Source organism: Corvus kubaryi, unplaced genomic scaffold (genome assembly GCF_017639235.1).
Source record: "Corvus kubaryi isolate FWS band 111438036 unplaced genomic scaffold, C.kubaryi_AGA036_p1.0 72, whole genome shotgun sequence".
Taxonomy (NCBI): Eukaryota; Metazoa; Chordata; class Aves; order Passeriformes; family Corvidae; genus Corvus; species Corvus kubaryi.
This window is the reverse complement of record NW_024582060.1, coordinates 4,718,296-4,737,913: the sequence shown is the minus strand read 5'-3', so window position 1 is coordinate 4,737,913 and position 19,618 is coordinate 4,718,296. Positions and strand designations below refer to the sequence as shown.

At 39.9% G+C, this 19,618-nt stretch overlaps 1 protein-coding gene and 1 long non-coding RNA gene across 5 annotated transcripts in view; one reads left to right on the top strand and one right to left on the bottom strand.

Moving 5' to 3' along the window:
* Window positions 1-17,446, top strand: part of LOC121675137 — a 33,755-nt gene extending 16,309 nt beyond the window's left edge. The window contains exon 2 of the long non-coding RNA XR_006019968.1: window positions 17,037-17,446. This is a non-coding gene — a long non-coding RNA (uncharacterized LOC121675137). The remainder of the gene's footprint in view (window positions 1-17,036) is intronic.
* The window catches only part of PDE3A (phosphodiesterase 3A), a 225,523-nt gene that overhangs the window by 9,532 nt on the left and 196,373 nt on the right, over window positions 1-19,618 (bottom strand). For all 4 annotated transcript variants that reach the window (XM_042050231.1, XM_042050228.1, XM_042050229.1 and 1 more), the window contains 7 exons: window positions 18,620-18,757; window positions 13,149-13,260; window positions 11,808-11,921; window positions 10,228-10,427; window positions 8,642-8,845; window positions 6,988-7,143; window positions 3,336-3,576 (listed from right to left, as the gene is read on the bottom strand). In XM_042050231.1, coding sequence (XP_041906165.1) covers window positions 3,336-3,576; window positions 6,988-7,143; window positions 8,642-8,845; window positions 10,228-10,427; window positions 11,808-11,921; window positions 13,149-13,260; window positions 18,620-18,757 — 1,165 coding nt within the window. The remainder of the gene's footprint in view (window positions 1-3,335; window positions 3,577-6,987; window positions 7,144-8,641; window positions 8,846-10,227; window positions 10,428-11,807; window positions 11,922-13,148; window positions 13,261-18,619; window positions 18,758-19,618) is intronic.

Genomic DNA, 19,618 nt, shown 5'->3' with positions numbered 1-19,618 from the left:
AGTGTACTGTGACAGATTTTTAAACCCACAAATTTAAACAGTGTTAAAATTCAGAAAGCTGTGTCTCTCCAGACCTTGGGGAAAGCAAACGGGTTTCCTGCACAGTTGGAGCCCCAGCTTCATCCTGTCTCAAGGCTGCATGTTGTCCCTGACTCTGCTGCTCACAGCAGCACCTAGTCTTTGAATGATTATGCAACAAACGTTGCTGAGCTGTTTCTGCTCATTTTATATCAAGTTCTTAAAGACTCTGATCAACACACATTAAATTCTGTGCCCTCCCCACCCCCAACAGATCCCTACTGATTGTCCTAGGGAAAAAAATCCTAATTTTTTTTTTCCACATTTTACAACTCAGAAGAGCTGTAGAAGGATAATGAACGATTACTAATGAAGCATTAGTAATCAAAGGAGGGAACCCATTCCTATGTCCCATTTTCAAAGTCTTCTATCTCTCCACCATTGCAGTGGAGGTGACCTTAAAGCTTTAGCACAACATTGCTTTGGCACCAGTCTGAGCACTAAAGAAGGACTCATACAGCCAAATACTATCAGGAAGCTTGCTTCTCTTTGGTTTTGAAGCACCAGTCCCCTGCTCTTAGCCTATGAAGTGTTTTTGTCCCTGGTGGTTCCCATGGCTCCTGACATAGCTGCACTACAAGTGTTTTGCTTTCTGAAGGGTGGTTTTTTTTTTTCCTGTCAGTACAGTCTGTCCAACACAGATTGTTAACTCCTTAACAGTACAAAGTTTGAAAAATTTTCCTGGTCATTAACAGTGACAATGGCAGTCACAGAACTGAAATAATCACCCCTCCAAAGACAACTGCTGATTTTTCTTTAAAGAAGGTGACGTAGAGGAATGTTTTGTACCAAATAAATTTGCGTGGATTAGTATTTGCAGGTTGCCTAAAGCATGTCTGTGTCAGGATCCAAACTGGTTAGCCCTTGAGGCTTTTGAACTGGAAACAAAGAGCTTTTCACTGAGCACAGACCAAATCCAATTCAATCCTTCATTAGAAAGCCCTTGGTTCCCTGTAGGAAACCTTCAGGTTTAGCACTAATAGGAAGCCCCTACCCTGCCAATGCCACAGCAGGACATTCTCTCCTGGGTTTCCCAGGTGACCCCACATCTTGTTGCTCTCTACAGACACTGGCTGTGGTGTTAAAATTTGTCTGAATCACTAAAGACTGAGTCTGTTTAATTCTTATACTTGCATAAGACCTACAGGGAAAGTATGTTCCTGTATAGTAAAAAAATTTTTTCAAGCTACCTTAAGTTTTGTAACTCTTAAATTTATCTGAACTGCTTCAGTGAATTATCAGGACTTAGGTGAAGTGTTTTCTGCCACAATTATATTTCTATCTGCCTAAAAGGCATTTTCATCAAGAAGAAGATCTCTCCCAACATCTACACGAGTCTTAATATCTGTGCATCTGACATCTCAACCTTTTATTGTTTCATTAAGAAAGTTTAGAACATCCAAAATTGTGTTGATCACTGGTATACATTTCTAAGGAACTATGAGGCCCCTATATTGACACAAAAGGTGTCACAGAATCCTGAGTAAGATCCACACAGTCACAGAGAATTTAAGGAACCTGAAGAAAACAATTTGCCACACATAGGTATGATAGAGAAGATGAACATCCCCCATTTGGTACAAAGGAAGTAGAAAGAATTTGTTGGATATTTCAGAACTTCTGGTTCATTAATCTTTAAAGTTTTGAAGACCATAGTCTAAAAACACCAGGCTGAATAGTAAGGTACTATAACAGGGTAGAATGTGAAAAAGAAAACAGAAGACCACTAAAATCGGTCTGTTTGCAATGTGGAAAGTGTTAATAATGATCAGTGCTTTTAACCTGAAAACAGCATTATTTGACTGCACTACTGGTGATACAGAAGATAAGTGAATAGAGATACAAGATGAAAGGAAACAAAGGATTTCAGATTAAGGTTAGACACTCCATGGATATATGAGAACATCCCTCATCTTTTTTTTCATCTTTTAATACGGCAGTATCAGTTTCAGGCTTTGGGGTCTGTGTGAATTACCAATTGCATACACTTCCTCCTAGCAGGCACTTCCATAAAGGCCACTCTGCCACAAACACGTGGCTCTGCCTATTACAGAACTGACAGATCATGAGGTGCTAAATTAAGCCATGTGTGTTATATTGATGTTTACTGTTCTCTACAAGATTTTTTGTGCATGTGAACGTGCTAAACTTAAAATGTGTGTGTGTGTGTGTGTGTGTGTGAACAACAGGAACACCAACAATGATTTCTTAAATACCAACTGTTTACCTCGGGATCTTATTAGAGGTAAAAGGTTAATTCTGCACATCAGGAGACAGATTTTAGTTCCAATCCATATGTGACTTACTGCACTCATCAAATCTTTCTCAGCTTTCCCAACAGAAAACAGGGATGATACCCAGGTAGGGCATGAGCGTGTGGGAAAGAACAGAAAAACTGAGGCTGTTGAGGGGAAAAGCTGTATATTGGCATTTCATGAGTGCACTTAAGGGTGGTGTTTCCTGAAAGTTCTAGATGTAGGAGAGAGAGAGAGGGAGAAAGAACATGAAAGGAAGAAAAAGGTAAAACATGCAGGATTAAACCGCTAAAAGAAAGAAGTCTACAGCTGCAGTATTTTCTCTTAAAAATCACTTCCCACAAGTGCCTGAAAACTCCTTTCAAGGTAAAAAGCTTTAATCTCAGTACAGCAAATATTAGCAATGTTGCCTTTCTAGAGAAGAGGCAGGAGAATATGAGCTTTAGTTACTGATCAGCCAAGTGATGCAGCCCCAGCACACAACACAGCAATGCTCAGTGCCAATTCTCTTCCCACTCTTCTCCACATTTCCTTGAAGAGATTTGCATTAAAATGATTCCATAGTTAAAAACTCTGTTACTGCATCAGCATTTCAGACCCTTATTCTATTATTCCTGTACATCATACTAACTCGTGGAAATGATGAGTGTTTTCCTTGGAAAATCTTCTCCCAGACTTCCTTTTTTCAACTGAAATTCTTGCAGTCTATTAACACCAGTCCTGAAAGAGTCTAGAAAGCCCTCATGCACAGACAGGTGACCCACTACCAGAAACCTCAACTAAGGTAGAAATAAGTGGTAGATATGAACCACATTGGTCCTGAAACCATGGAGCATCTCCATTAACAATGTAAGTGGCTACAGCTTCACCAAGGACAGCACTGACTCACTGTCCCTCTGGAGGAGGCCTATGTTGAACCTGGCCAGCTCACAGCCTCAGCTTAGTGTTTTGGTCACAACATGGAACTTGTTTTGTTGGAAAATGTAAGTGTCAACAACTTACTGGATTCGGCATTTTCACAAGTTTCCATTTCTGCTGTTTCTTCCTCTTCTTGCTCATCAGTGTCTCCTGATTCATCACTATCTTCTATCCATTTTCCTGGCATCAGCCCCGCTGAGTCATAGGAGTTACACAGTGGTCCCACGATGTGAGTGATGAAGGACTCCTGGAGGTGTGCCAGCTGAGGAGCAGAGCGGTCCATGAAAGGGCTGATTGGCAGCCCCAGGCTGGCCTCTTCATCACCCTGGAGATGAAAAATAGCCGTAATTTCTCTGAACGAAATGAACCAAAACTATGTCACAAAAAGGGTGTAAAGCACATCCAACCAATTAAAAATGCTGAAAGAACAAGAAGCAAAGGCCAATGGCACTTCCAGCATGGCACTGCTACAGTGCCATCGTGTCAAATGGGCAAAGTTACAGCTCTTTTCTTGTAGGAGCTGATACCAACCCACTACTGATAACATGAATTTAACAAGGATGTTAATGACTCTGCAGAATGATTCCCCTAGCCCTTGTCCTGAACTTTACACTGTGTGAAAACTTGAAAATTATTATTTCATTTCTTTATTTACATTATTTTAAAAAAATCCCTTCTGATTGTGTGATTGCTAGCTCACACCAACCTTGTTTACCGGGAACAAGACAACTTCAACAAGACAACTTCTACAAGACAGGGCTATCTCACCAAACTAGTGTTCTTAATGATTTTGTCCTTATTAAAAGTAACCTGGAAATGTCCTCTTGGCTTTGGGTCATAAATATTTGTTTCCTGCGACCATTAGAATCATCCCAATGAAAGCAGGCTTTGCTCACAAGCAGTAAATCTTTCCCATGAAGCTTTTTCTTAGCTTTTTTTGGGGAGAGAGGGAGGTATAAGAAGAGTTTTTTCTCTCTCCTCTCGTGATGTAAAATAAAGTAAAACTTCATTGCAGAACCAAATCTGATATACTCAATTTCCTATCACAGCAAGGCTTCTGGTGATATCAGTGCACTTTCAGCTGAGCAGACATTACAAGATGCCATCTCCCCCCAAAAAATATCTAACCTCCCTAACAAGCCTGATATATAAACTAATGCTTTTAATACAATACAGAGTCCTACATTTAAGGATATAGATTAGAATTTGGAGATACATTTTCAGTTTCCATTATATTATACATTGCTCATATATATCTCCTTGTAATGTAAGTTTTTCAGAAGTAATGGTCTTCATATCTGACCTGTCTGTACCTGTGTTCGGTGAAGGCCAAAAAATGAGAGCTAAATTTTGGAGCATGTACAGCAAATATCTCATTTCCTTATGTTTTCTTCGTTACTTTTACAATAACCAACCCTGAAATGTTATGTTCAATCATTAAAAACAAAATATTTGTGTTGACAAAACACTGAAACATGCCATCCATTCTTGAAATAGCAAGCAAATTAAGAAGAGGTGACAGCTTGCTCTTCTTTACAGAAACATATCTGAGATTTCCTGGTTGTGAGCTGGGAAAAATGCTGACTGTTGAAATGTTTACAAATTCTTTTTTGTTGTTCTGTTAAAACATGATTTGTTATGTGAAACATCTTGCAGTGTGTTTTTTTTATTCTAATATGTCTAACCTGTCTTCAAATAATTATGCTGGGCATGCGAAGAGAAAGAAACATCCTGCAACAATATGACACAGGATTCTGAATATTTCTATACAACACATTTTTACTAAGTAGTGTTTATTTATGTGAAATTCTTCAAAGGAATTGGGTTTTATTGTAACAAAGATATTTCATGATTTTCACAGCAGAGTGAAAATATGTGTGCTTTTTGATAATACTTCCTGGAAAATTCAAACTTCCCATAAAATTCTCCTTTTTAAAAATGAAAATATGAAGACTCTTCCAGTTGCAGAAAAAAATCTAACACTCAAAAGCACGGTGAACATGGTTTAATACACCTCTTGTAGCATATTACATTAAAGAAAACCAGATTTTATTATAGGTAAAATAAATTGAGAATCTGGCTTATCCTGCTTAAAGTCAAAAGTAAGTCCAAGAAAGAAAATGTTCTCTGTTTTGAATCCAATTTCTGGATGATGGAAAACAACACAGATTCATACTGTGGAATAGATAACACAATATCTTCCCACATCTGTATTCTCACAAGCTTGCTTCACTGTCCAACACTGCGATGATACTAATGTATCGGGGCACTTCCCTCTGATGTAACTTATATTGGAACAAAGGAAAGTCATATAGCACATCTGATTTAACAGCCTTTGTCTGCCTGCACCAGTCATCCACATAAGCTATGATCATCACCAGAATTGTGAAGCACAGTTTGTTGGGACAGTTGTAATGAAGAAAATTTCCTGAACGAAAATTTGGGACATGAAGGTTGTTTTGGGACACACTTTCTTTGTTTAAGAAAAAAAATGAAAACAAAAATTGAATAATAATATAATATTCATAATATATGTAAGGTTCATTGTACTTTCTTTTTCTTGGGAGATTTAAAAGAAATTAAGAAGCTTCAGGTCAATGTTCGAGTTTTGTTCCTTTTCCTGTCTCCTTACATCCTCCAGAAGTCAGCAGCAAATCCTGGTTGGGGTTTTTTTTTTCCAAACTGTAAGTGCAGTAAATTTAAGGAAAATTGAAAAGGTTTTAAAAGGGATTAGTCTGTGACTCCAAGTTACTGCACAGCCTCCTTGAGAAGTCTGTGGGTTGTCTGGTTCAGTGATTTAGCCTGCTTGCTTCATCTGGAAAAGACAGGATGTGGAGTTTAATCTGACCAAAACATTCAAAATGTTCCCACTCAGGAAACAGAGGAATAGTGTGGGAACAGCCCTGACCCTTGCACTCAGCAGGGCTAAATAGGTTATAATGAGAAAAGGTTCAGTTAAGGGCTCCCTTACACCTAGAAAGAGAGGACCAGTGCCTGGCTGTATTCCCAGGTCTTTGTAAATGAATCTGTGGCTCTCCCCCTTCCTTGTGCCACCAGCATGGCCTTGCATAATTAGTGCAGTTGTACTGACAAACCTCTGAGAGCGGGAAGTGTTGTCTTCAAAAATAAAGTATGGGTCAGGATCAATGTGTAGGGAGCAGATGTGGTTGGCTTGTGATGAGCTGAAAGCCAGTGTTACAGTCCTGCTCAGCACATAGAGGTTCTGCTTGTGTGAACAGAGATGTGGCCTGCAGGGAAGCTAGAATAATCCCACTGCTCTGTTTAGATCATCTGAACAAGGATGTTGTGTCCACTTTTGGAGACTACATGCCAATAAAAGTGTGAGACTGCAGAGGAGAGCCATGAGAACCATCTGATGTCTTGAAAGAACACAGAAGGAAGGATGAAAACATGGTTTGCATTAAAGAAAAGTGAAATGACAGCCCTGATGACTGACAACAGGGGGAAAAAAAACCAGGAAAGGAACACTTGTTCACCATGCCAGTGCTTGTCCATAGTGCCGGAACTGAACAGTTCAGCCTGTAGAAACACCATCATCAGAGGTCTCTGAGGACACATCAGAAACCTCAGTGACAAACGGACTTTCACTGGTCCAGCAAAAGAATGGATTAATGCAACTCTAGCCAACCTCTTCACTCCCATTCTCTCCCATCACCAGCTGTATCATGCTGCAGGACTGTTTAACACCAGCCATGCAACTTTGGAATGCATTTACCTGTTCATAAAACTCATTGACGATGCCTTCTGTCCACTGCAGATGCAAGTCTTTGCATTTTGCAGGCCCATTGATGTCAGCCAGCTTGATGCACATCTGACAAACCAGCAAGCGGTCGTTCTCATTGGTCCAGTCAATTCCAACATCATCGTTCACCTAGGAGACAGGAGAAAGAGACCATGACAGTAATCCTGGGCAAAAAGATGCACCCACAAAGGAAGTTCTGACCTGGGATACCGTACAATATATTTAGCTATTTAACAAAATCACTAGCATAAGGAGGTGAGCTAACCCCAGGCTGGAATTAACAATATGGAAAAAGAAAAGTAAATGAAAACCAAAGAACACTGAGATGAATAATGAGAAATCAATATTTAGCACATTATGCACCTGTTTAAAGCACTTACTAGGAAAACAAACAAATGCAATGTTTCCATGACATTTTTCAGGAAGTAAATACCTACTGGTGTATAAATATAGATTACCATAAACTACCATGCTGGTTTGATTGCAGTGTGAAGATGTGTGTAATGAGCTTATTTCCCTGTTTGATCTAAGTTGAAACTATTTCCACCCTTTTTCCTTTTCTCTATTTTTCCCATACCTCTCACAAGAAAAAGTGATACATATTACCAACTGCTCTAAAATAAAAGCAGAAAGATTAAGGTTGGAAGGCACATGACTAGCAGGGATGCAGAAGGATCTCAGACTTTTATGGACCTACAGATCAGTTTTCTGCCTACCCTGGACCATATTTAGGGCCTTTCTTTGCAGATTCTTAAAGCCTAACAAAGAGAGATGTTACGGGGAAATGGAAAACAAAACCAGTCGTACATCTGGAGGCTTCAAAGTGTCAGCGTACAGATCCATCCTAAGCAGTACCACAGGAAAACCTTTTATCTGTGTCACCAAAACAGCTAGGAGGTCCTAGATATGAAACACACTGTTCTTGGGGGTTTGTCACAAGGAACAAGAAAGCAGTACTAGTTCCAAAGGCAGGTAACCAGTTAACATGCCAACAGCTTTGATGGGTGATGGAGTTTATTAAAATATCTGAATAGGAGGTGAATTCCAATAAGTTAGGTTGAAACTGTAAAAAGGTTTTAAGAAAGGTTTCTCAGGGTTGTGATTTTATGCTCGCCGAATGGAGCATGCAGGAAAGATCTTTAGTGATCTTTCTCTGGAAAGAGAAAGGAAAGGAAGACCATGCTTTCACTGCATTTGGAGTTAGAATGTCAAAATTGTTGTGATTTCTGTGCTTTGATAATACAACAGTGTCACTAAATCAGTGAAAATTCACTTACAGTAGCCATTATGGAAACTTAGTAATAACATCTTTGATTTTTCCCCTCCAAGTGCTTTGCTAATAGGTCTAAAGTGCCAGCGAACCAGAAAGCAATGCTGAAAAGTAGAATATAAAAATAGTCCGTAATATTTTTAGCCTTAAACCACCTTCTGAAAAGAGTGAATATGTATAAGAGAAGCTGTGCCTCTAACTTTAAATGAGTAAAACCCAACGGAAAGGCCAGATTATTATTCAACATTCTACAGCAGCCAAAAGGACATTCAGAGGAAATAGAAACCCTTTTTGTTGGATGCCACCGAGGCCCACAATCTTTTCTGACCATCCCCCAGAAACCCAAACTAATCTCACCTTGGCGTTGAATTTGGCAACAAAATCAAAGTGTTTCTTCAGGTCAGTAGCCAAAATCGCCTCAATGACAAGGAAACGGAAATGCTTGAACTCCACGTGGTCCAGATTGACCAGGAAGTTGTACTCTGGCCTGGACATGAAGAGGTTCCAGGCAGCAGCAGCGTGGTGGTTCTCCAGCACGGAGCGGTCGTTGTACAGCACTGCCTGCGGAAGCAACGCGGGCAGGGGGACGCTGAGGAACATCTTAGCAAAATCACAGCAACGGATTATTCTGTTTCAGGCCAAGGTTAATGGCTAATAGAACACAGGTGTGTGCTTCCCTGATTCTCAGAATTACCCTCATTTAATGGATTACTGTCTTTGGTAATTGCACCAGGCAACTGTGTCCATGTAGGCCTGATTCCAAATGCAGAAACAAGTCAAATTCCAGTTTCCAGCCTGAAAACACATACTCAGCCTGACAGATAGCGCAATGCTAAAATCCAAAATTGGTGAAATCTTTACCAATATAGGATTCGTAACTCTCATAGTCACGGTAATTCCATTAAGAAAATAACAAGAAAATTATTTTTTCCTACTACTTTATTTTCAAACTAGAGGCAATACATAAAGGCTAATCATCTAACTTCTTTTTCTGAGTTTTAAAACCACAGAGCTACAGCACTTGTTTCTTACAATTAGATTTAAAGATAGTACATATCTTCTCCCAGTCTATTTACCTGGCCAGAGTATCAAAGTTCTTCATCACAGAAATGCATTACAAGGATGAGAAGTATTATTATCAATTTATAGACACATACTGACACCAGAGCGAGTTCAGGTGACTTGCTCTTGGTGACAGAGGAAGTTTGGTTGCAAGCTGGGGAGTAAATTTCTGCATCCCTACCCGACTTGCCACCATTAATATATCTTTTTTTATTTCCTAATCCATAGAAGTATTTTCTAGCACAGTGTGCTGAAGCCAGGTGGGTCAGCTATGTAAAGCAAGGAAAGATGATCACATAATTAAGCCAATAAAGAGTAACTCAGAATTGCTGCATTCAACTCTCAGGACTGGCAGCAACTTCTGTGTAACTTTAGGCAAGCCTCAATTCTACATTTATAAAACTGAGATTATTTTCCACTCCCTGCCTCCAAATACTTTCATAAAAAGACTGCAGCTGCTCATGCGCTATAGAAACAACATAAAATGTGTTATGATCATGCACAATTAACTTGCAAAGCACAGTCAACTACACAAGTGGGTTTTTTTATTTTATTTTAATCTTTCTATGCCTTATTTGGTAGAATAATTCTTCCATTCTTTCACAGTTACAAATCCTCTACCACTCAGCAGAGCTTTAGCTTCTCCTTCACTGACACAGTTTAGCAGTACCTTTTTCTTAATAGCTCTGCAAACTGAGAGTGTATAGGAAGACTCTCACCAGCAATCCCCAAGTGAAGTGATTATTTCTGTCACTTTGATAAGTTGTTTCAAAATATTTGGCAGACTTGTGCTTAATGGAAGCCACAGGCACCACTAGCAAGGAAAAGCTGTCATCAAGACCTTCCAAACTGTACAGCAACACTGCCTGAGATTTATTTACCTGAGGAGCACTCGTTGCTACCAAGAAGGCATTGGTCCTTCCTGGGTGATCATAATCATGCATGGCTGCAGCTACATAAAGAGCCATCAGCTCCAGGGCAGGGATGTTGCCAGCCAGGCATCCATAGCTGTCATCTGTAGGTGTGTATGTCTTCGAAAACACATAACCCATGTGGCCATGAGTGATTCCACTGTCAGAATCTGAGCAGAAATAAATAAATGAAAACAGTAAAAAAATCCAATGACATTTTTTCATTGGCCTACTGTAACAGAAGCAATAAAGAGGGAGAGAGGGAGCAAATTCAAATTACACAACAGAAGAGTAAATGCAGCCTGACCTCAATGCTTTCTGTGCCTATGATCCAGTACAATAAGGCAAACAATTGGAAAGGAACAAATCCTGATCCCACCTGGGGATCTTCCCGACATCCAGCAAAACCTATTTTCAAACTAAGTAAGTTACAAGCAGTAAGACATGGATTCACAGCCATGCCGGAGCTTTGTGAGGGAACTTGATCTTCCCACTCCTTCCTCTAATTTCTTTCATCATGTAGACAAGTCTATGAGACACTGATAGTCCTTAAAGCAATGGACTAGAATTTATTAATTACATTGCAGTGCATTTTTTCCAATATGAACGTCTAGACTTTTAATCTTTGCTGATAATCCTCTTACCATCCTCTTTTTGAAGCATCTCAAGCACACCTGTCAGAGACACATACTGAGATGCTTTGCTAATTTAATCTGAATGACCTTGAATGGATCTTGCATGCAGCTGAACAATGTTTTCCAAATAAAAAACATCAAAAAACCTCAAAACTCAACCCCCTCTCATTCCACCTCCCCTACAAAGCCACCAAAATCCCTTTCTAATAAATGTTTCCAGGAATAAAACCATTTAACACCAAAAAAAAAAAAATTGAGCAAACTCCTGCTTTTCCAGCAACTCTCTGAGAACTCCCACAAAACACAGACAGGTCCTCTAGTTGCCACAGCTGAACATGGAGAAGTTAATACAAAAATGCAAGAAGAACAGCTTCCTGTAATGAGCAATCATAAAACAGAAGGAGAGTGAAGTCTTGTAGAGCAGTTGCCAGATAGTTACAAGTCTCTTTCTTTGGAGACAGAGAGGAAAAGCAAAGAACACTTCATGACAGCCAAGCAGTGGCAAGTGCACAGCACTACCTGCAACGCCCCAGAAATTTTAGAATATCAAAACAATGAAGGGTTTAAGGATTTAAGTCTACGCTGCTTCTGGTGCAGCATTGAAAAGCACTATTAATGTGATTTTCCTAGGAAAAAACCTATTGCAAAAATCAAATGGTAACAAAGATCTGTCATTATAGGCGACCATGAAGGCTTGCATTCACACATCATTAAATGTTAAGTATTGGGTTTTGGAGGAACAATTCCATTCCCTTCAAAGTCACACAAAGACACCTGAACACCCTCAGCGTCCACAGTGTTACTGAACTACAACACTGTGTTACAGATTGCAACAAGTTCTGCATGCAATCCTCAACTGCTGGTTTACACCAAATTTCATGAGAGAAAATTTAAGAATACAACATTAAAATATACCTGAATCACTTGCTGACCCGTGGTCATTAATCACAGTTGGGAGTCCTGGGATGGGCTGAGTTGTAAGGTACCACACGGCGTGTAGGACATCAGTGGCATGGATTCGGTTGTGATCTGTGATGGAAAGAAAACCACCCAGCTATAAAACATCAGGCTATTTCTGACAGAGGGATATCAGCACCATCTAGTGGGTACTGTGTGGCAGTCAATCCAGCAGAGACAAAACCAACATTACCACGAGCATCAGGGTTGTTTTTACCTTTTCCACAGAAATAATAAAAAAGATAAATTGATTTTGTTCTAGACAAGATATTCCTCTTTCCTAAAACAAAACACACGAGAAAAAAACCAAGGAAATACAGTGCTAGCTTCACAAAAATCCCAGAGACTCTATGAATAGTTAAATGTTTTAAACAGAAAGGAATGGCTTCAGCAGAACAGGCTGTGGGACTTCCATCTCTAACCTCCTCAGGCTGCAATCTGCTGCTTTAGATCCCCGATCCAGGTCAAACACAAGAAAAGGACTGAAACTGTGTCTCTTACTTTCCCAGAACAGGGTCCAGACCACCTGGCTGAAGGCATTTTGAGGTAGTTTTCCTTAGATCCTTCCCACTGTAGCTGCTCCAACTGGTATTTATTTTTTTGACAGAGACACTGTATGACTTTTTATATATAATGTCTCCTACATTTTTCTGGGAGTGTAAAGAAAACATGTTCCTCAGTGCTGGGTTTATCTGCCAGCTAAAGGGGGTAATAACTCTTTCCTCTTGGGAAAACAAGAGTCTTTTGCAGCTGAAGCAGTTTGATAAATTTGATTTGAATACTTTGGGTATGACTGAAAAAAGGTTTTTCAGTGAACAAATGCTTCCCACTGAAAAATATCAGCCAAGCTGTAGTTACAGAACAGGGTTCACTCATGTATTTGGCATATTTTTTCTGCTTATAAAGCTCATCTCCTTTGGTAGCCCAGCATTGGTACTGCGTAAAAGTCCAAGTTGCCTTTAGGGGGTTAAATGTTTCAAGAACCTCCAGCTGGGGCACTGGGGTTTTTATGCACTTGCATTATCAGAAACAGTCTTTACTTATAATAGCTTTATATGATTTCTGGCTTGTGCAGATTTTGCCATGAATTATGAAACAATGTGAAACATAAAACACAAAGAAAAAGCTGGGAGGCTGTGGTTCAGCACCAGCCTCTGCCTAGCCATCCATTTGGTCATGATGTACTAGAAGAAAAAAGTAGCTGTTATAATGTGAGAAGAAAGGCTTCAACACACAAGCATGTAGAAAATGCCCAAAACTTTAAGGAAGCATCATTATCTGCCAGGAATTTTTACTTACAAGGTATCTCTCGGTATCCACACTCCAAGGCATGAAAGTAGTTCATAAATTCCCTCACTGGTATTTTAAAGGTTTCAAACAGCCCCATGTCTTCAAAAAGCCTGTATGATACCTGAAAGAAAAAAACAATAAAAAACGATGCTGCTAAGTAGATGAGAAAAACTCTAAAAATTAGATATAAAACTCAGGTCGAATTACCCCATGAAAATCTGCTTTCCTGGTAGTATTTTCTCAAATTCATCTGATCCAGCTGTAGCTGCAGCTATTTGCATTTCTAGAGGGATATGGCTACGCAGTCAAGATATTAGTGCCTAACAGTCCTCCTCATTCCCTCATTACAACCCTCCAGATGTTGTTCTCTTCCTTTCAGGCATATGGATCCCTCAAATTTTGCAAACACCTCAGAAACCTAAATACGTAAAGATGTTCAGAGGTCCTCGGTGCCTTTGGAAAAAATTCTCTACAAACTTATCTCAGAAACATCATCAAGTTAAATCAATTCCCAGAAATGGAAGAGCAAGCAAAGGGCTGACAGAAAGGGGAACCATGTGGATCCTATGCATTGTGTCCTTGCTTTCTCTCCAATTTTGGAAGTGAAATAATAAAAATGACTTCAACAGGATATAAGAGGCAGAAAATAGCTTAGGAAACAGAGCTGCTCTAAGTGTTCCTGCACTGTAACCACCCAGGAGAGGACGTATTGGGAAGGAGAATGTGATGGATGAGTGAGGAGGTGTTCTGGAAAGATGAATGCTTAGAAATGTAGACAGCAGCTGACGCAAAATGGGCACTTCGGAAGACAAGTTTATCTTGACAGACAAAACAATGGGACACAGTAAAATCACTGCCTGATGTTTTCACTTCTTTCACAAATTGGACCCTAAAGCCTTGCAGACTCTATTTATTTACTGCTGCTAGGCTAAATTCTGTCCTTTTGATGCCATCTGCCTGGTAATGACCTGCCTAGAACTAAGCAACTTGAAGCACATTTGGACTGATGAGTGCTACATGGCAAGAAATGGTTACAAATTACACTTTGTGTTTTACACCTGAATGTAAATCAAGCATCTATCCACACCTGTTTTTTATTGTATATTTTGTATATAAAGTGGGACCTGTGAGCTGCACCTGAAGTTTAATGAACATCAGCTCCAAATGTCCTGCCACTGTGGATTTTTACAGTAAGAATAACAAAAATGATATGAATTTGCAGCATTAATGATCCTCCTCCTGCCTCCCCTCATGGTCATTCCCTACCAGGAAAAACCTGCCTGTGAACTAATTCTGGCAAAACATTGCAACAGGCAGTGATGGTGCAGAGACAGGTTGAGTGTGGTGTCTGACCCCATCCAGGATGACCCTCTAGTGACCAATATCTGACAGTGGGAGTTCTGCTGGTGGCCCCAGCTCTTACTTCTGTTCCTACCATAACTGAACTACTGAACTATTGTGCTCTGGAAGACAAGAACTTAGAATAAAAGGTAGGGCCCGTAAAAAGTACCCTTCATTACTCTCTGAAAACCCCATGGGATGCCCCTGTATTGAGGCAGAGTGAGTCTTTTGCAGCTGAAGCAGTTTGATAAATTGGATTTGAATACTTTGGGTATGTAACCTTTGGGTATGTGACCTTATGCATAATTTGGATTAGACATAGAACCCTTTTCATCTCCCTAGAATCATGGTTTAACTGTATCAGCTGGGATCCAGTATTTCACCTAGAGAGATCAGGATTCTTACATTCTAGTTTTAGGTCAGTGAAATGTAAGCCACTTATTTCCAGAAAAACATCTCTGTATAAAAAGAAGAATCATAATAAAATAATATTCTGCAGGACCAAATCTTACTGGTCTACACTAGCAGCACTGGAAAGGTATCTTAAATAAAGCATGTCATAAAAGCATGTTTTTCCTCCCCTTGGATTTTGGGGGGTGGGAAATCCCATAGTTGAAAAGAAGCAAAGTTGACTGTGATGTGTAGGCATGACAGCTTTTCCCTCTGACTTGGAGTAAAATGGCATTATTCTCTGTGGTCATTAGAAAGCATAAGTAGCCAAGCACATACTTTGGCCATTTTCTTTCTTTTCTTTCTCTCTCTCTCTCTCTCTTTCTTTCTTTTTCTTTCTTTCTTCTCTTTCTTTCTGTTCTCTCTTTCTCTCTCCTTTCTTTCTCTTTCTTTCTTTTCTTTCTCTCTCTTTCTCTCTCAGCAAATAGGGAGGAAGCAGGTGTAAAGGCAGGTCAGAAAGATGAAAAACAGGCACTGATGCCTTCCCCAAAGTCAACCAGCCAAATTCTTTCATTTAAAAAAAACCCCAAAAACAACAACTGTGCAGCTTTTTTTATTCCTTGCTCTTGATTAAACATTTTAATGTGCTTCTTCTGTCTTTCAAAATACTTTCTTCCCAACCCACATGCTGTTTCAGGAGCTCCCTGGGAGTTGGAATCCCGTGGGCTGAGCACTTGCAGCTGAGGTGTGGCCCTTGCTGCCAGGGACAAGCCCAGGGACACTCTGATGGGTGCCAGGTGCTTGGCAGAGCGTGCTCCAGCTCCTCCAGCCTCCCTTTCCTGCCTATCTCTCATGATGGCTAATGCTTGAATGAATCATATATAACTCAGAGACTTCTAGTGGCACTGCCTGACGAAGGACAAGCACTTCTGCATGATTCCTAATGGAAGTTGTTTTGCAACTGGGCATTGTTATTCATATGTAGTTCCTCTCCTGGGTGTTGCAGGCACACGGGAATGGCTCTCCTTGGTGGACATGTGCAAGGCTTAGATTAGCAGCTCCCTTCTCAGTGTTTGCAGGCAACCCTCTTGCACTCCTTTTTATGTCTTGTGTATTTGCTTTCTTCAGATACGTGTTTCTTTGAAATTGCTGGCACCCAGGCTCTGGCTCTGACACACTCCTCCCAAGGCGGGTGTGATGATCCCAGGAATATCCCATCCCCCACGTGTGATGATGAGAGGACCAAACAATCCTCTTGTCATCATGCAGGGACCAACTCAGAGGCCCTGCAGTGATGCCACCCTGCCTCCGACACTGCTCCTGTACTGCCAGCATAGGAGCACCTCCACTTCTCTCTATGGGCCCAGTAATAAAAGCTAAACTACAGGTTTTAGTCTTATAGGAGCTGCCAGAAAAATGTTAAGTGTGGCTGAAGATATTATTGAACTTTATGGCCTGTTATGAAGCAACAGCTCAGTTCTGAGAGCTTGGCTCTTCGTTTCTGAAATGAGACTGAATTGCATGTTCCTCTCTAAACGCTATCATGCTTATTTGCCACATTTACTGTGCTTGCCACTCTAGTTTGCACAGATGCTTTCATGGCTCCTGACTGGTTTGGGGTCTTTTTACATGTCTAAATCAATTTAACATTCCACAAAGAAGGAACAGACATCTCAAGCAGCGTCAAAGATGCTAAGCCAGCATTTGCTTTCTAAACTGAATGCTTCCCTAGAGGCATGTGTCAACTTTACTCTGTTCCATCTCATAAATTTAACCTAGCAAGGCAAACATAGTTAATTCAGCTTTTTAATTTACTTTTTTTTTTTTTTTGAATGGCTTAGTCCATTTAATAGCAAAATACAGAGAATAAATCATTAGAGCTTTTGCTTTCCTTTGTTAATAATATCCCAGGTTTTAAAAATCAAAGTAGAAAAAAATAGTGCTTTGGCTGGAGAAAAAGATTTATTTATTTTAGTTTCCTGATTTCTGAAAATAGTTTCATTAGCAACATCTGAGTAGGTGGGGGAAATAAGGATCTCTATTTTGTGAACAAGGCTGAACTTGCTACATTCTGCTGTTAGGGAGAGGGAGTTATTACAAACAGCTGTTACAGAAAATGTTGAATTTTCATCACAAATATTAAAGCTTCTCTATTTTATTTCACAGGTCTCCTTTTGTGGAACTGTGAAGTGGATAACATGTTGAGAACCTGTGCAAAAAACACATGTTGGGAAATAGAGTGAGGAGATTTAGTGCAATTTGAAGGAGGCACGGAGGACTCATGTCCAGAGGTACAGAACCCCACGCAGCTTGGTAAAGTGCTTAAAGCCTACAGAGGTACCCATGTCAAACCAGAACAAATTTTGGCTCATCCAAGCCATTGGTTATGCCATTAAAAGTAAGTTTTCCTTATGTTTCATTCATTGTTCTATTGTCATTCCATGTTATGAGCTAATCATACTGCTAATGAGCAGTATGATCTAAAAGAGCATTTCAATCACACACTCCCTGTCTAGTGCAAAAGTGCCTCAATGTGCATCACTGAATTTATCCAATAAATATATCCAATATCCACAGTTTGCCTATTTCTCTAAAATGAACCTAGAGACTTGGCAGGCTGGTCAAAGACAGATGTTGCTTGCCAGCTACAGAACACTAAAAGGCAGACCACAAAATAAATTTGAATTCATGCCATGGTTTTCCTTGCTGACCACCAGATAGTTGAATCTAGCTGAATAATAGGTAACCACCAAAGGACTGTAATTTGATCCAGCATTCTCTGGAGCTTGTTACACTGAAATCTGCCTGACACACTAACCTCTGTGTTTCTGGGGGGGTGATAATTGTACCACATTGTACCAATTAACTTTATCTCTTCTTTCCAGCACTCATCACTACATAATGCCTTGTAAAGTGATACTCGTTCAGTCAGATTCTCTTGGGCTTTTTTCCCTTTCATCCCTAAATAATAATAAAAGTAATTACTTGCTTTTCCTGTTTAATAATCTTCAATACTTTTATAAGAAAAAATGACTAATTTGTCAGTGTGCCAGGAAAAGGGGCATAACAGAGTAAAAAGTTCAGCCAAGAAAGTGATTATGAAAAGTGACACTAATTGTGCTGGGTAGAGACAGGCTGTGTCAGTAACTGAATTAAACCCATAGGAAGGAATAAAAACCTGAGAGCTGAAAGAAAGACTAGTAAGCTCTCCTATCCCAACTCATAGCAAATGAGTCTTCACTATGTAATAATCATATGCATTTTCTCTCAAAGTTCTGATTCTTTAAAAATGAGGGAATATAGCAAGGATTCTTTCTCCCCCCACTTCCTCAGACCTTGCTTTCTTGCCTAGCCTGACTAAAATCTTCAGTATAAAAGAGGACCAAACCTCTGTATATCTTGCATCCACTGAATATATTTACTGTTTAGCTCTCCCATGCTAAACCCCGTGAGAAATTCTTTCCCAAAGAGCTCAGTAAGGGATGGAAGCATCTCAAGAGAATATTGAGAAAAGCAGAGAGAAGAAGGCAATATAGGTGCATGGTTTTTTCTTTCACATTTTTAAATTTAAAAATGAAGACATTCAAAAGTAAGGAATATCATGAGACAGAGTTCATACTGTCAGCTTTGAATTAGGTGTCAGGGATCACAGTTCGTTGGATCATCAGCTTGTAAGGATGATGGCTTTTAACACATCTGTGTCTGAATCTGTCAACATTCAGACACTGCAGACAAGGTACACTTCTCACCTGACTGAGAATCCGACCGCATTTCTTCCCAATTTTTTCCACCAAATCAAAGATTGGGAAGTTCCAATTATTTAGCTGCTCCATCAGGGGATCCAAGTTGTCCATAACCAGAGGCTCAGGAGCCAGTACAGGCTTGTCCTGTGCCAGAAATCAGAATAAAGAGAATTGTTAATTCAGTGAAGCATCTCAAGCAAAAAATTATGCTCTTAAAAACTGAAGTCACATTAGCATCATGTGTAAGTCAGTGGTACTTCACTAGGCTCAGTGTAGATGTCCTCATTTCTAGCAGCCCTGCAGCTACTCACTCTCCTTTGTAATGTGTTTCACTTGAATGGATAGGAAAGTCTGCTTATGAAACAGCAGTGTCTGCACTTAGCACTGAGACTCACTCATTCATTCATTCACTCATGGGAATCATTCATTCATTTCCAAGGGAGTCTGCCTTCATTGTGAAATTCGCTGTGGTACAGAGGGAAAAGCTCTCAGTTTCTGCTTCTGCCTCACGACCCATTCATTACACCCTAACATGGCTAACAGACCTCAGTCCAAGTGAAGACTTGTACTCCTTAACCTGGAACTACCTGTTTTTCAAGGTCTGCAAATAAAAGATGGGTTGTGCCCCTCCTTTCATATTTCTCCCTGTATACTCCCTGGAATTTCATTTTACTTAGAAAGCGGAGATGAGTAAATGCCAGAACATTTCAAGCAAAATGCCTTCTCTCAGCACGTCCAACTCCAACAGATAACAATAAATTTTTCAAGAGCTCCTGCCAACTTCAAATTATTAATTCAGTTGTACAACACGCTGTGGAAAACTTAACTAAACAAAGCTTTCCCTCTGCATCTCAACCAAGCTCACAGCTGAGACAATCATCACTTGTTCACCACAGTGCAAAATTTGTTGTTTAATACACCTAAAATAATACATTGCAGCACCCTTAGACCAGATTTTTTCTGTGGGGATTTGGGTTTTTGGTTAGTTTGGTTTTTGTTTTGTTT